Source organism: Tenrec ecaudatus, chromosome 12 (assembly GCF_050624435.1).
Source record: "Tenrec ecaudatus isolate mTenEca1 chromosome 12, mTenEca1.hap1, whole genome shotgun sequence".
Lineage (NCBI taxonomy): Eukaryota > Metazoa > Chordata > Mammalia > Afrosoricida > Tenrecidae > Tenrec > Tenrec ecaudatus.
This window is the reverse complement of record NC_134541.1, coordinates 45,185,099-45,202,570: the sequence shown is the minus strand read 5'-3', so window position 1 is coordinate 45,202,570 and position 17,472 is coordinate 45,185,099. Positions and strand designations below refer to the sequence as shown.

At 39.9% G+C, this 17,472-nt stretch overlaps 1 protein-coding gene across 1 annotated transcript in view; it reads right to left on the bottom strand.

Moving 5' to 3' along the window:
- Window positions 1–17,472, bottom strand: part of SPTLC3 (serine palmitoyltransferase long chain base subunit 3) — a 159,714-nt gene that overhangs the window by 101,712 nt on the left and 40,530 nt on the right. The window contains exons 2-4 of the mRNA XM_075527836.1: window positions 14,688–14,870; window positions 3,264–3,418; window positions 2,210–2,358 (exon numbers count right to left, since the gene is read on the bottom strand). Coding sequence (XP_075383951.1) covers window positions 2,210–2,358; window positions 3,264–3,418; window positions 14,688–14,870 — 487 coding nt within the window. The remainder of the gene's footprint in view (window positions 1–2,209; window positions 2,359–3,263; window positions 3,419–14,687; window positions 14,871–17,472) is intronic.

Genomic DNA, 17,472 nt, shown 5'->3' with positions numbered 1-17,472 from the left:
TTCAAGATTGATCATTAAATATTTTGCCCATAGAATTCTTCAATATTGTAACTCATGCCTTCAATTTTTTCTATGGTTCTTTCAGTTTAAGATAAGCTGTCTATGTTCTTGCTGAATTTTGAGAATGCGTCGACAACAGACTTGAATCATTGAGCACTAATTACAGAGGAACTGATGAGCTGCGGGATAACATCTAGAACAACATACGTGAAGAAATCCAAACATCATTAAAAAGAAAGAAAATATTAAAGCAGCCTTTAGAAGGGACTGAAACAGTCTTGACCATAGAGTGGCTGAAGTAAGTGGAAGAAATGGTGACGTAAAAGAGCTGAAAAGAAAAGTCCAAAGACTAGCTTGGGAAGATACCTTGTTGGCTATTTCCTTTGACACCTTGCAGTGGACTCAAGCTCCTTCTCGGCGAGGAAGGCAGACAGAGGGGGTGATGCAGCCATAGGGAGGCAGAGCCTGGAACTATACCTAATTTTTCCACTTAGTTCCTCTGGGAACTATCTTTCCATGTTGTACTCTGTGAAGCAAGTTTAATGTGTGTGCGTGTGTGTCTGTGCATGTGATGTCTTCTTTTTAATTACAGCACATAATTGAATTTAGGTTTTTGTCTTTTTGTACCTTAATAGGTGAAGGTGGCCTAATTAAAATTGTTTGGAGGTCATGGTGTCAAAATAGTATAAAAGGGGCCTTCAACTATTCACGAGAAAATGTCATTTTCTTTTAATTTCATGTGGTTTCCTAGTCTTTCTCTTTTTAAAATTCTTTCCATCAATTTCCTTTATCTTTTATTTTTTATAAAATGATTTATTTTCCTTTTCTACCCCCCACGTCCTTAGAACATTAAAACTATTTTTAAAAGCTGAAAATATGTTACTTGAAAATGATTAAAAGTTCTTACACTTTCACTTGCCCAAAGTTACTTGACTTGTTAAACTTCTACCTGCAACAAGTTGTCATTTCTAATTTATTAACATTGTTAAATGTGTTTTAATATTATAAAGCATACCTACTGCTGTTGAGTCTATGGTGACTCTGTAATCTTACAGGATAGACTAGAATTACTCCATAGGGTTTCGAGGATGAAAATCTTTAATCAATTTCATCTTTATACTATGCAGAGAAGCTGGTTTGTCCAAATTTGGTGAGTTCAAACCACCCATCTTTTGGTGAGCAGACACATGCTTATCGTACTCTATCATCAGGGCTCCTTTTATAAACTCATGCGTCCCCAAAGTCACTTGTTTTTAGAATGAATGGCGTGGTGGTGTAGTTGGTATGCATTGGGCTGAGATCCTCATGGTCAGCAGTTTGATACCACCAGCAGCTCCATGGTAGAAAGACTGAGCTTTCTACTCTGTCAATAGTTACAGTCTCAGTAACCCACAGGGGGTCGCAATGAGTCAGCCATGACTTGATGGCAGTGAGTTTGGTTTGGTTTTGACTTTCAAAATACTATTACTTCTCACTTTGTATCCTATCGTATTATTTACATTGCAGAAGATTTTAATATGTCCTCTGCTGATCTTCCTCTGTTTACCCCTTTCTCCTCTCACCCCTCCCTCTCCTTTCTTTTACTTAGATCCTTGCTTCAGATGTTGTATGTGCCTAAAAGTAGTCTCTACATGTTCTCTTGAAAAGTGTTAAAAGCCTCTTCATTGAATTTTAGCTGAAAAGCTAACTGATGTCGTTGTTAGGTGCTGTCAGGTCGGTTCTGACTCACAGACACCCTGTGGACAACAGAATGAAACACCACCTGTTCCCGAGCCATCTTCACAATTGTCCTCAAGGCTGAGCCCCCTGCTGCTGCCACCGCGTCAATCCATCGTGTCAAGGTCCTTTCTCTTTGTCGCTGCCCCTATACTTTACCAAGCCTAATGTCCTTCTCCAGGGACTGGTCTCTCCTGACAATATGTCCCAAGTATGTGAGAAGTCTCTCCACCCTTTATTCAAAGGAGCATTCTGAGCCAGATTTTTTCAAGACAGATTTGTGTGTCCTTTTGCAAGTCCTTAGTACTTTCAACAGACTTCTCTTGCACAATTCCAATCTATCCATTCTTCTTTGATCTTCTTTACTTGATGTTCAACTTTCACATGTATATGAAGCAATTGAAGGTACCAGGTATTCCTCTATGGAATGGATTTGACTGCAGATGGAACTGGGAACCAATTGGACAAAGCAGCAAATAGCGAGTATACGTACCCATTTCCTGTCGGGTGCTGCACACTCCACAGCCATATTCCTCTAACACGTCCTTTATTGTCCTCATAGATTCATCGTACTTGGCTGCGAGGCCGAGGAAATTATAGGAGCCCATGTTAATGACATCTTTGATGATTCGCCCAGTAAGCCTACAGAATGATAGACAAGTGGGTGCAAGAGGCCTCTCCATTTACTATCATTCTACAAACAAAGACAAACCAACCCACTGCTGTAGAGTAAGTTCCAACCCACAACGAGTCCATGTGCTAGAGAGCACAACTATGTTCTAAGGGTTATTAAACTGGTGACCTTCTGGAAGCAGCTATCCAGGCCTTGCTTGTATGGGAACTTGGGATGGTTTCCCATCACATTTCGGCCATAGACAAGTGTCGATCATATTTAACCATTTACAACACTCAGAGTCTGTAAAAGATTCTCGCAAAGAGACCCTGGTTCTGATCTAAATGATATATTTATGTAGTGAGAATTCTGTTTTTCCTTCCTTCTTTCCCTCCCTCCACTCGTTTCTTCCCTCTTCCTCCCCTCACCCCTCTCCCTTTTTAAAAACGTGCACCGTTGTCACCATAACATGACTTAAGTTAGGGAAGAATAAGCCTTGCGGGAACTTGGTAGAATACTGGAGAAATGATAGGATCATCTATCAAACCTAATGTCACCCTGGTTTTCGTTGGGGGCTTGCTTTCAGGACACTTGCTATCTGGTTTTAATTTGAGCAAATTCTCTGAGTCAGTGCAAGAGCATCTCTTTCCGTCAGCACAATGGCTCAGTTTGTCAATAACACTCAAAAGACCCTTCCCGGCTGACTCGATTTCCAGGCTCTGCATCCGCTGTCATACATCTAGCTTGCATCACAATATAAATACACACCCTTAGCAATTTAATTAAGGTAAGGTCTTGCATTCACATTCGCTCACAGAGCTGAATGGTGGAAGACCATGTCCTCAGTTTCTTCAGATCTAAACTCTGGAGCCTTTGCTAATATTTCCTTGAAAACAATTTTCTTTCAGCGATCCCCTCCAAGTGGCTGCCTCACCGAAACGTCCAGTTGTAGTCATCTGATACCCTCTCCATTAGATCGAACTGTGCCCCGGGGGCGCTGCATACTGGCCGATTCCAGTTGTCTCTGATTCGCATATAAAGGTTCCGGATGTAGAAATTCTCAAAGTCTTGATAGAGTGGCACAAAATCCTGTTAGGACAGAGGTAGAATTTTAGCTTTAGTTTCTCCCTCTCTTTTTTTCTTCAACCCCCCATACTTCATTCAGAGTGGGAAGTTAGGAAAAGAACATACAAACAATCCATCATCGGATCCTTTTAATCAGTCAATAAACAGACAGGTAGGGTACAAAACTATATCTTCAAAGCATTTACTCTTTAGTGGAGGTGAAAAATGAAATATTTCAAGCTGACAACGATGACAGGATAATAAAATATGAGTCCCCAAACAACTGATAGAGACTGTGACTGACTAGCTTTATCAAGAAGTGACAAGTCTGTCCAACGGGATTAGAACAGGTGTCTATGTACAAAAAAATGTGTTTGAGATAGTAATTTGGTCTTCTCTTTTTAAGACATGTACATTCCCACTCCCTGTGTTTTCAGAAGCGTGAATGGACTTGAACTGTTGAACTTGCTGACAAAGCCGGGTTGGCAGGTTCCGGATAACTGAAGTCTTGGACACCAAGCTGTATATAGCACGTGTAGAGGGAGTCACCTCCTTCTGAAGCTGAGGTAGCAGCGGGTGCTATTGTACCAAATGCAACTCGTGCTCCGAGGGATTTGAAATCTAACTCAGGGCAAAGAAAATCTGAAATTTGGTTTAAGCCTTTTCCTTGGACATCCATAGAATAAGAGTAGGAGGAAGGGCACATATTTCAGGAGGAGTGTTAATTTACTACCTCATATAAGGTAGAACCCGACAAAAGCCACAATTTTGACCCAAACCAAATACTTTGACCATCCATAGGATTAGAGAAGAAAGAAAATCCAGTTCTGGTCGGTGGCCTCAGAGTGGCTTTGTGTCAGGTGGAGCTCTGCAGTTAGGCACTGAAAGCATAATACAAGGTTATGGCAACAGATGCTTGCAGACGTATGGAACTCGGGGAATAAAGCCAGTAGGCTGGAAACGTGGAGTGTGCTTGAGAATACAAAGAGATAGAACAAGGCCTACCTTGTCACCCTTTGCTCAGAAAGTACCTGAGTTCCCATCTGAGCCAAAGTCACGTTCTTTAACAAGGCCTTTCATGGTTTCTCTGTTTCCTCTGTGATTGCGTCCCCTTACTCCCTTGACTGCTGGTGGGAGCAAAATATCTTTATGGAGAGTGCAGACATCGTTCTGGAGGCAGGAGGAGACGCTGATTTGAATGGCCTTTCAGAATCTCACACTTGTCCTCTTTAAGTTCTTCGCACTCGGTCTCCTGATAGAATGGAATGCACTTGCTAGGGGAATGAGGAATGTAGTACGGAAAAGCTTGCTGTTAGAACTCACAGGAAACTTACAGCTTTGTCTCGCTTATTCCCTGAGCTAGTTAATTTCACCTATAGAATTTGTAGGCTTGGGAAGTTAATGGTAATATCCAAGCTACAGACCTGTCTTTCATGACATGCTTTGATCCTTAGTAACTGGACCTGTCATTTATAGTGGGTGTTGTTACTGTTTTTGGAAAAGTATGCATATTTTCATATGTTCTTGTTGTGTGCCACTGAGTTGGTATTGACTTACATCAACCCTATAAGACAGAATACACACTGTCACATAAGATTTCCAAGGATATACATCTGGGATATTGTTTCTCTGTGGCGCGGTTGGTGGGTTTTAACTTGCCAGCTTGGGTTAGTAGCCCGGCTCCATGAGTGGCCCACTATAACCACATAACAAAATGTAAAGAAACCCAGACTCAGTAAGCTGATTCTGATTCCTCGTGATCATATATAGAGTTTCCAAGACTATAAACTTTTATGGGAGTAGACAGCCCCTTATATCTCCTGTGGAGCGGCTGGTGGGCTTGACCCGCCAACTCTGTAGTTTGTTAAATCCCTGACCCCCAGCACCAGCAGGCCTCTTCAACCACACACTGGGGAACATTTAGAAGATGACTGGTCAACACTGCTGGTTACATGCAGAAGTTGAAGTCTCATACTAAACATATTTGCTCTCAAATAGCTAAATGATCTCATGTTTTATTATGACTTAAAATTGCAAGCAATTATATACCCTTTCATAGTTTCACAGAGAAATGAATATACTTGAATTTTGAGAGACACAGAGATTGAGTCATACCTGAGAAAACTTTCCCAAGTGATTTTCCTTTGATTCAATATCTTTTTGTTTTAGACTGTTTACTGAGTTTCTGATTACTCCTGGTATCAAAATGTTATTATGTACCTCTTACTCTAATTCTTTAAAGCAATGGTTCTCAACCTGTGGTCACGACCCCTTTGGGGTGTGTGTGTGTGTGTGTGTGTGTGTGTGTAAGAACCCTTTTGCAGGGGTTGCTCGATTCATAACAGTAGAAATATGAGAGTTATGAAGTAGCAACAAAAATAACTTTATGGCGGGGGGTCACCACAGAATGAGGAACTGTATTAAAGGGTTGCGACATTAGGAAAGTTGAAAACCACTGGTTTAAAGCAACACTGAAATTACAGTAAAAAAGCATTCCTATCAGGAGTAAAGAGGTAAGCAGGTCTGTAAGTAACATCCGTTGATACTGAATGGAAGCATGGTTTTAGGCTCAATGAGAAATTTTGCCTAAAATAAAGTAAAAGTTCATTTAGGAGAGAACTAAACCAGAATATACTACCTAAAATATCAAAAATACATTGGACATGTTAAGACAATTGAACATAGAAAGGTAAATGATTGGAATGTTGGTCAGTCTTGTGCCTAATCCACTCTTCTAAATGGCTACTTCACATAGGCACTGGGCTTACACCTGCATGGCTTTTCCCTGCTTCCCTCTAAAGCACCAGGGATGACAATGAACATAGTCCATAACATGGCCAACTAAGAGCTGCAGGTAGCCAAAGTGTAGGATGAGGGTCCAGTAACCACAAAGGTCTTGGTGTTAACTTGAGAGAAACCACCTGGGGCTTCCCACCTGAGAGAACACAGAAAGACACTCAATCCTGCTCAGTCTTTCTGCCTTTGGCTCTGTGATCCACATTTTTTATCTGTGAGGAAATGGGCAGCTAATGCTTACTTGGCATAAATGAAATGAGGACAACAAATAGGGATTTTGACCTACTTTGCAGGATCAGAAAGGGCATCTTGTTAAGGAATCAACTTCACATTCCAAAGATATTTTATAAATATGCTACCTACACTCGCTTGCAAAGAGGAGGAGCCAATTTTATAAGCACACAGAATGATGTCTTTGTGAGTGAAATATGTACTAACCCAGATTAAAGGCACTAATTCAGCCGCCTGTGTTCTTGAGAGAGGGAGCAAGCTTAGAAACCTACTTAGACTTCAAGAACTGGTCCTGGAAGCACCCGACTTGCTTTTAGAGCATCCTCTTTTTCCTTCCCACCTGTGAGGTTTGCTGCCTCTGCGTGGGCGTATTTTGGTCCGCCCCATTCCTCTGAGCATCAGGGAGGTTTCCTCAGGAGCACACCTTACAAAGGGCAATGCCCTGGAGTCTCAGGCAAGTCTCCCACAGCACTTTGACTGTAGCAGAAAATGAAACTTGACTTGATGTTGCGAAAGCAGAAGTGTTGCAAAAAATATTTGTTCATCTGTAGGTTTACTTTATTACTGGGCTTACTCATTACCTTCCTGAGACAATGGAGACGTACGATAAGTAAACCTGGCTTAGTCAGATGAGAACTTTTTTTTTTTTTTTTGGTTACACTGAAAGGGAGGGATTACAGAAGTGAAATTTAAGTATTAACCACAAAAAATAGTTTGTTTCCTCGGCATTGTGCCAATCATTCCACAGTGTGAACATCTTTTTTAAGCCTCCTTTAAATTTATGTTTTAAAGAATTATAGATGGTTCTGCCCACGTTTCACAGAAAAGCCAGAAAATTTGAGTGGATAAATTGGGAACTCTGCCCAGTTTCTAAGCCAATGCTCTTTCCCAAGATGAGAAAAGAGGTTGGTGTGTACAAAGAAGTGAAGAGAATATTCATGGCTTATAATCAAATAGTTATTAAAATTGGAGGATCAGGGGTGTGAGGGGCGATGCTGGGAGAGTGGAGGGTGAGTGGGTTGGAAAGGGGGAACTGATTACAAGGATCCACATGTGATCTCCTCCCTGGGAGATGGACGGGAGACTCCAGATAGGGCAAGATATGACAAAATAACAATCTGTGGATTATCAAGGGCTCATGAGGAAGGGGGGAGCAGGGAGGGAGGGAGGAAAAAAGAGGACCTGATGCAGAGGGCTTAAGTGGAGAGCAAATGCTTTGAGAGTGATTAGGGCAAAGAATGTACAGATGTGCTTTATACAATTGATGTATGTATATGTGTGGATTGTGATAAGAGTTGTATGAGCCCCTAATAAAAATGTAAAAAAAGAAAAGAAAAAAAATGATGAGGGCACTGAATGTACAGATGTGCTTTACACAATTGATGTGTGGTTGGATTGTGATAAGAGTTGTATGAGCCCCTAATAAAATGTTTTTAAAAATTGGAGGCATATACACTTATTCGATTTACCAATATGCCTATTCAGTGTAGAGAGAATCATTACAGAGAACCAGTCATTGATTTGAGTCTACAGTAGCATAGTTATTCTCAAATACTGTTCCATATTGTATCATTATTTTGCCTTGAGAAATGGCTGCTTCTCTTACTTGCATTCCAAAAATCCACTGCCACTGAGTTGATTCCAACTCACAGTGACCCTACATTGAGACTGTAAGTTCCACCAGAGTTTCCTCCATAATAATCAATTATGTTTGTGTTTTCTTTTATGTTGGTAAATGTAACTGTAATTTATATAGTAGTTTGAAGCATGAAAAACAAAGAAAAGTTGACTAAATTGAACAAAGAATAGAAGTGGGGATCTAATTTATTGTCTAACCTCCCCCAAGAGCCCCCCACAATAATACAATATTTTAAAAGAAATTATAAAGGAATTTTGTAAAGAAGGTATACTGTGTATTATGTGAACCCTCCCACTAATTTTAAAATTGCATGAAATGGCAAAAAAAAGTATTTTTATTAAAAAACAAAATAAAATTTTAAATGGCTAGAAAAGCCATCGAGTATCGTCAATGAGTTGGGAATATCAAGAACCACAATTGCATAGTTAAGATCAATTAAGGAAGAAATAAGATGATAGGAAACCTTAATGCAAAACCTAAACTGACAACAAGGGGACGTCAAGCTGACGGTCAAAACCCACAAGGAACCCATCCATAGTGATGCTCATGATCTGCAAAGACAAACCCATTCATCCTTCTAGTGGGCGAAGAAGAAGCAGTCATCTTGTCCATGGGAGAAAGAGTTATGGTGAGCAGCAGTATTTGAAAGAAAGTCATACCCCAGTATAAAATGATAGGACCGGAAACTCATCCCGTATCCTAGCTGCAGTCTCTCATGGGAGATAAACTTTCTCAAGTACAGAAATGCCACCAGCACCTAACAATGACAATGAAAGGCAGCAGATTCCTCACACAGAATAATTAACAACTGGTAAAAGGATGTACAGAGCAGAGAAAGACTAAAGATATGTATACAAGTAACACCTTTAGAGAGATATTAAAAGGATAAATTATTTAAGAGCACTAATATAACAGACATACATGAAAAACAAATTAACAGATTGAATTAACTTAATTTCCCCAAATATAGTGAAAAAGGACAAAGATGAATGAAAGCATGAAGGATGTCAAAAGATAGGTGCAGTTTCAGAATATCCAATATTATCTCCAATAAAACCAAACCAAACCTATTGCTGCTAAGTCTATTCCAACTCATAGTTGCCATACTAAAAAAAAAAGAAAACTCTGACTCATAGTACCCCTATAGGATAGGGTAGAACTACCCCTGTGCATTTCTGAGGCTGGAAATCTTTACTGCAGCAGAAAGCTCCATTTTTCTCTGGTGGAATAGCTAGTGGTTTCAAACTGCTGACCTTGTGGTTAGCAGCCCGATGCATAACCACTATACGCCAAGGGCTGCTAGTAATCACCCTATGGGACTGGGCAAAACTGCCTCACAGGCTTTACATCTTTATAGAAACAGACGGCCATGTCTTTCTCCCACAGAGTGGCCTGTGGGTTTGAACTACAAAACTTTAGGTCAATATGTAGGTTAAGAGGAGTAGACTTTCAAGTCACCAAGACCCCTGTGGCAGAGTCTATCTGCCCCAATGGGTTTTCTATACACTGAAATTTTTATCAGATAAGATTGCAAGATCTTAAAAAAAAATTGCAAGATCTTTCTCCTGTGGAGTGGACGGTTTCAGAACACCAACCTTTGAATAGGAGATGTGCACTTTGCCATTGCACCACTCAGACTCCCTAGATGTTAAGAAGTGACCACTAAATAATAATCTGAAATCTGCATTGAAATAAGTAGTGTATAGTATATGACTGTTGTTATTGTTATCGGTTGCCATCAAGTCGATTCTGACTCTAGCTGGGTTTTGGCCACCAACATTTTGTCTAGTGGGCAAAAGCTGATGAACTGTTTCTGCTTCTATATTGTCAGTAAGATAATACAACCCTGATGGTGTAGTTGTTATACTTTAGATTGCATCGCCAGCAGCTCCAGAGGAGGAACATCAAGCTGACAATTCCCATAGAGTTAATCTCTGAAACCACAGGAGCTGTTCTAGCTTGACCTGTAGTGTCCCTATGAGTCTGCATTGACTGGATGCCAGTAAGTTTGACCGTGTTTATATATGTATATCAGATATAATAAGTATTATATGTGCTTCAGTTAATTGTCAATTATCTTATAAATGTACAGAAGTATATTGCTTAATATATTAATCATTATGCCATTTATAAGGTCTATACTTTATGAAACTATTGAAGAAATATTGAAAATAAGGAGAAAGTCATTGAAGAAAAGGTATATCAACATTAATATCAGGCAAAATATAAGAGAGAGGGTAAAAAGAGCATGGGAATCAAGGAAATCCATCAAGAAGTATAGGCATTGTAGACTTTTCTGTATGTGATAGGCACAATGAAATACATAAAGAAAAAAATTAAGCAAACCTAGTGAAGGAAATTTGGATTACAGGGGTCAGTGTTAATCAGTACATTAAGTCTATATTCACGGTGATTCTTGAGTCAAAGACTGAGGGTCTGAGTCATGCAGGTCCATGAGGGAGGATCATTTTGTCAGTAGCCACCCTATAGTTGCTTCCAAGCCATAGCAGCCCAATGCACAACAGGACGAAACATGGCCTGGTCCTGCATCGTCCTCTCAATTGCTTCTGTGCTTGAGCCCATTAAAAAAAATTAATAAATCTTTTTATTGGGGCTCATACAACTCTTGTCACAATCTGTACATACATCAATTGAGCAAAGCACCCTTATACATTTGTTGCAATCGTCATTCTCAAAATTCACCTTCCACTTGGGGGGGCGGGGGGGAGTGGGAAGGGAGAGGGAGGGGGAAACAAAGGGAAAATGAGCCCATTCTTAAAGCCACTGGGTCGCTCCATCTCGATGAGGAACTTCCACGATTTTGCTGCCTCTCTACTTTACCAAGCCTGATGTTCTTCTCCACAGACTGGCCGCTCATGAAAAAAACATGTGTGTAAGGCAAAGCCTTCCCATCTGTTCCTCTAAGGAGCTCTCTGGCTGCACTTCTTCCAAGACGGATTTGTTTGACCTTTGAGCTCTCCTTTTAGTTGTCCGTGGGACATTCCAGAGTCCTTGCCAGCATCATTGTTCAAGTGTATCAAACGTATCCATCTTTCTCATGCATATGAGGGAACTGAAAATACTATGGCTCGGTTCAGGCACACATTATTCCCCAAAATGCCATCATTGCTTTTCAATGCTCTAAAGAGGTCTTATGCAGTAGGTGCACCTAACTGCGACATGCCTTTGGATCTCTTGGCTGCTGACTCCATGTGCATTGACTGTGGATCAAAGAAAACAAAATCCTTGACAACTTCAAACTTTTTCCATTTATCATGAAAGCAAGGCTGTGTCATCTGTATATTGCAGATTAATGAGCGTTCCTGTAATCTTGACCCTGAATTCTTCTTCATATAATTGAGCTTCTTTGATGATTTGCCCAGCATCCATATTGAGTGAGTATGGTGTCACGATAAAACCCTGCCACACACCATTTTTCAATGTTTTGTCCATAGAATATTTCAATCTTGCAAATGAAGCCTTGCCTTTTTTCTTGAGTTCAGTTTAAGATATGCTGAGCATACTCTTATTGTTTTGTTTTCTAACTCGAGGTATTTGCACATTTCATTATAATATTTTACTTTTGTGTTCTGTCCTTTGGAGTTTTCTGTTCAGCTCATTGACTCGATCATTTCTTCCATTTGCTTTAGCTACTTTACAGTTAAGAGCAAGCTTCAGAGTCTCTTCTGACGTCCACACTGATCTGTCTTTAGAATGATATGCCTTTTGATCTCTTGATTGCTGCTTCCATGAGCATTGGTTATAGATCAAGACAGAATCCTTGACAACTTCAAACATTCCTCCATTTATCCTGCAAGGGAGGCGATGTCATCTGCATATTGTATATTGCAGGCTAAAAGACTTCCTGCGATCCTGATGCTGATTCTTCTGGCCTTTTCTCTTATCACCATGCCTATTGTCACAACTCGGGTCCCAGCCGCATTGTCTTCCCAAGTTTTCCTTTTTTAAAAATCTTTACCCAGGATTTCTCTATCATCCTCTATTTTTTGTCTTTCTTAGTTTTATTTTTTGGTGTCTAAGTTGTCCTCCTGGGATCCATTTTTCACAGGGTATTGATGATGGTCTTGCTAGCTTGCGTTCATAATTCTCAAAACCCTCAATGTCTTCTCACTGATTTTATAATAAAAATCCAAGACTTATAAATATGAATTATAGTTTGGCCCCTGCATGCTTCTCAAATACTTCTTCTCTTCACATACTCCCCCTCACCTCAGCAACACTTGAATCACCAGAATTACTTAATTCTTTGAATGCCAACATTTTCTTTAACATCTGGGCCATCTTACACCAAGACATCTGCTGTTCATAGCTTGTCTCATTCATTACCTTGTTACTCACTGTTCAGTGTCCTGCTAGCAGTTGAACTTTCTCCTCCTTTCTGAAGCCTTCACTGAATAGCCAAGTTCAAGTGAGTTGGCTTTCTTCTTTGCTCCTATTACCTCTACATGCATCCCGCTAGTTGCTTTTCATTGTATCTCTTAACACACGCTATTGCGATTGCTTACTTCAAGGTTCACTTCCAGGTGGCAGAGAATATGTCTACCTTGATTACTTTCGTACCTTCAGAGAGTAGTACAGGACTTGGGGAAAATAGATTTCCCAAAACAATCCGAGTTGTTTAAAGCATTAATAAATACTACGGCACGAGCCGTTTCCCCTTCTATTAAGGTTTTCCCTTCACATTCTTAATCAGTTGGCAAACTTGTGGTCACCATTCAACCAATAATTCCTTACGGAAGTCAGAGGGTTCCCATATTAACTTCTTCACTAGCATCAACTTTCATTGCATTATTTTCTCATGAGTCTCTTTTCATAGAGGATTTCAATTTCTTTGAAGACAGAACCAGTCTGTACTTCAAAGTCCCTTTAGAGTATGTGCTCAATTGCTTGCTAAAGGTAATTGGGCTATGATTATAAAACTGGGTCTGATATGCTCCTAAATGCAATATATTTGATGTAAGGAAATTACAAAAAGTGTTACACATGCTTTGTTCATGGTTGCCTCATTGTAATAAGTGTTTCTCTTCTCGATTACTAGTCAGTTACAGTATTTTCATTTCTCTTGTTACACAGATATTCACGCCTCACTTATATGTACTTTATTTGTATGTATTCCAGGCTCAAGCACATGGAAAACTCCAGGCCCCCAATGGTACTATTTTTATAGCAAGTTTTTGCAAAAAGGGATGTCTGGCATCATAAATTCTTCTTACCAATAGGGAGAACATAGTAACAACATACAAGATTTTTTCACATCTCTGAATGTTTTCCACGTTGTTCTGTCTATGTGAAAAGAGGATCAGGTAGATTTTTGCAGGTTAAGTATTGGAAATATCTAGACCAAGGATTCTACATTCGAGGTGACTTTGCATCTCGTGACAACTTTGGGATGTCTACAGGCATTCACCAGGAGCCCTGGCGGCAAAGGGGTGACTCGGGCTATGATCCACAAGGCCTTCCGTTTCAAACCACCGTCCTGCTCCTCACGAGAAACACGGGACTTTCCACTCCCGCAGAGTTGTGGCCTCGGAGACTCACAGGGGCAGTCCTGCCCTGTCTTATAGAGTTGATGGGAGTTGGTATCGCCTCGATGGCCGGGACTGTGTTTGTTTGTTTTTGCTTACAGGAATTCACAGCCAGTGCAACTTGTGAAGTCACCACTCATCCGACAGTAGAGGCTTGCTTGTTGCTATGATGTGGAATGACTTTGAGAAAATAATTCCAGACAAAGTAAGACTAGGGGGAAAAAAATCCTGACAAACTACTTCAGAAAATCTGCTAATGAAAACTCCACAATGGTCCATTCTGAAACTGGTCATGGGAATGATGAGGGGCCTGGTAAGGCTTCGTTCTGATGTGTGTGGAGGTAAATGAGGTAGGTGTGACAGCAAGGATTTGTGTTGGTCTTAATTGAGTGGGAGCTGGTATTAGCAAACAGTGAATAAATGCCCGAGAGGCTGCCTAACCAGCACGGAGAAGCCATCCACATGAAAGAATTGTGTGGTCAAAAATGTTAGCACAAGAGAAACCATGGCCTAGACGACATGAAAACTCACATGCTAATCATACACATGCATTCTGCTGCGGAGTGTAAATAATATTCAATTTAAGAACCAGAAGACAGTGTCCTCCCACCTCTGAATACCCTCACTCTTATATTTCAATATCTTCATCTTTAAAATGGTATTCCAATATCTATCATATGGTCTATTCTAAAAATGAGATATGTTAATGTCTGACTAAAGTAACATTCGCTGCCATTGAGCTAATTTCGACTCATAGCAACTCTACATGACAGGGGAGAACGGCCCCTGCGAGTTTCCAACACTGTGACTCCTTATGGGCATTTAAGCCTCTTCTTTCTCCCACAATATGAAACCCTTAATTTCACATATAGAAAATAGTAGTTGCTCAAGAACTGTTCATAAAAAATAAGTGCATGAATGGACAAGGGATGTGGGTTAAGGAGACGACATAAATGAGGTGTACCCCGAGCAATTTCGAAGTGAACCGCTCTTTCGAGGTTTGCACGCACATCTCCATTTCTGAGAAGACATCGTACAACAATAAACGTTGATACAGCTCCAGGGAATTACATATACGTACTTTTTGTTCTTCTCGCTCTACAGCTGCATTGCATTTTTCTATTCCCCAGTTTCTCAAAAAGTCTCTGAAATGGCCAAATAGGGTTCCAATTCCATAACCCATGTAAGTAAAAACCATGACGTGAAGAGGTGGCTGCTCAAAGGATTCAACAATCGGCTTATGAAATGGTGAGTTTCCATTTTGCTGAAAACACAAAAGAGAATCAAAGGTTAGCATTCTTCCATTACATGTAGGATTTTGGACTTTCAAAAACACTTTTTCAAATTATTTCAATGAGATTACTCAGGATTATGAATGCTTCTCGGAGAAAATTGGAAATTAAAGATTGAAGATGATCATGGGAAATAGGAATCATTAAGGAACTCTAGTGGCACATTGAGGCTGCAGTACACAGGACAGCACCTGGAAACACCGGCCACTCCGTGGGAGAAAGAGCGGATTTTCTTTATATTTTTCAGTGTCCAACTTTCTTTTCTAAATTTTATTTTCCACATTAATAAAATCATTTTATTGGGGGTTCTTAAAGCTCTTATCACAATCTATACATACATTGTGTGAAGCACATTTATACATATGTTGCCATCATTCTCAAAACATTTTGTTTCTACTTGAACCCTTGGTTTCAGCTCCTAATTTCCCCCCTCCTTTACCCACCTTCCCTTCGTTATGCACCCTGGATAATTTATAAATTACCGTATAATATTTTTCATGTCTTACACCAACCACTGTCTCCCTTCACCCACTTTTCTGTTGTTTGTCTCCCTGTGGATGGGGTGGTGGTTGCTTTATGTCAATCACTGTGATCGAGTCCCCCTCTCTACCCCCTACCTTCTTCCTTCCCTCCTGTAATTGCTACTCTCACTATTACTATTAGGGGTTTATCTGTCCGGGATTCCCTGTGTTGCGAGCTCTTATCTGTACCAGTGCACATGTTCTGGTTTCGGCAGATTTGTGAGGTAGAACTGGGGTCATGATAGTGGGGCAAGGAAGCATTAAAGAACTAGAGGTTATATGTTTCATCAGTACTATACTTCACCCTGACTGGCTCATCTCTTCCTTGTGACCCTTCTCTTCCTTGTGAACCTTCTGTGAGGAAATGTCCGATTGTCTGCAGATGGGCTTGGGGTCCCCATTCTACCCCCTCGTTCATACGGATATGATTTTTTGTTCTGGTAAGACTGGGTTTTTACTCCCTAAAGAGTTATAGTCTCAGAAACTCACTGGGGCAGTTCTACCCTCTCCTGCAGGGTCACTATGAGTCAGTATAGATTCAATGGGATTGAGTTTGTCGGAGGAAATCTTTGATTCAGGTACATTTTTCAATAGATACTTGAACTAGTAAGCCAAAAGTTAATAAGGAGCAATACTATGCCCTATAATCCAAACCTGTAGTCCTACATTAGGCAGCAGATAAAATTATATTACAAAAGTCAACTATTCTGTGCTCCGACCATGACGTAATTAATATTCAATATATGGTATATTCTATGACATATTTAACTTGGTTACATTTAAGCTTTTGTATCTAACTTTCAGTTAACAACAAACTAGCTGGGAGGAAAGAGTGTGCTAATTGACTCTATGAAAAAAAAGTCACCAGGTGACCCAGAATGTGGAATGTCTACATAATAATGGCTACATCTCTTTAAAAAACTCAACCCTCATAAGACAAGAAGTGTGGGAGAGAGGATTTAGGAGACATGAGAACCACATATAGCATGTGTTCCTTAACTGTATCCTGACTTTGCTTGTTTATTTATTTGTTTTTGGCTTTTAGTTTTTGTTTTCAAACAGGTTAGAAAAATATCTACTTACACAACTATGGAAATTCAGATGTGAACAGTGTAAGATATCTCATTAAGGTATCTGTATTATGGGAGGGAGAAGTGGGATAAAGGGGGAATCCATCACAAAGTTGGACATATAGCCCCCCAAAGGGGATGAATAGCAGAAATGTGGGTGAAGGGAGTAAACAGACAGTGTAGGTCATGAAATAATAATAATAATATAATTGATCAAGGATTCACGAGGTGGGAGCGTGAGGGTTGGGGGCGGGGGGGAGGAGAAGAACTTATACCAAGGGCTCAAGTAGAAAATATTTTGTAAATGATGATGGCAACATATGTACTATTATGCTTGATACAATTGATGTATGGAATGTTATAAGAGCTATAAGAGCCTCCAATAAAATGATTTAAAAAAAGAAATCTGTGTTAATTTTGTTAGGAGGGACAGTAGCATTCATAGTTATGGAGGCGAATGTCTGGAGATGCATGCTAAATGTTAAGGAGCAGTGTGTTCTACCAGCTGCAATTTCTTTGAAATGGTTCATGAAAAGTTAAATATATAGATACAGAAATTTTGGGCAATTTCCTACCAACTATTGAGTATACATAAGCTGAAGTATGCATACATGTCATATTGCAGTGATTCATAAAGTGTTCTGAGCAGTTGGGATATATAAACTTTAGTGATTAACAAGGACTTATCAATTGTCTGCTAGTCTTCTACATAGCTTTACTTACATAGAGACACTGAAAACATGCATTAGATAGAATTATGTTAACAAAATACTTTTTGTCACTCTCCTAGTTTATGAACCAACTGCATTCAGAATCCTCCCATGCACCACTGTCAATACCACAGCTTCCATTTAATTCTACCAACACAATTACCTACAGCATTGCACCGCCTTTCCTCTTACATTGGTTAAGATGCAGTAAATTCTGATTCTTATTTTAATTTGATCTTGGAAAATCTATGCCAAGCCAAATGAAACCATCCA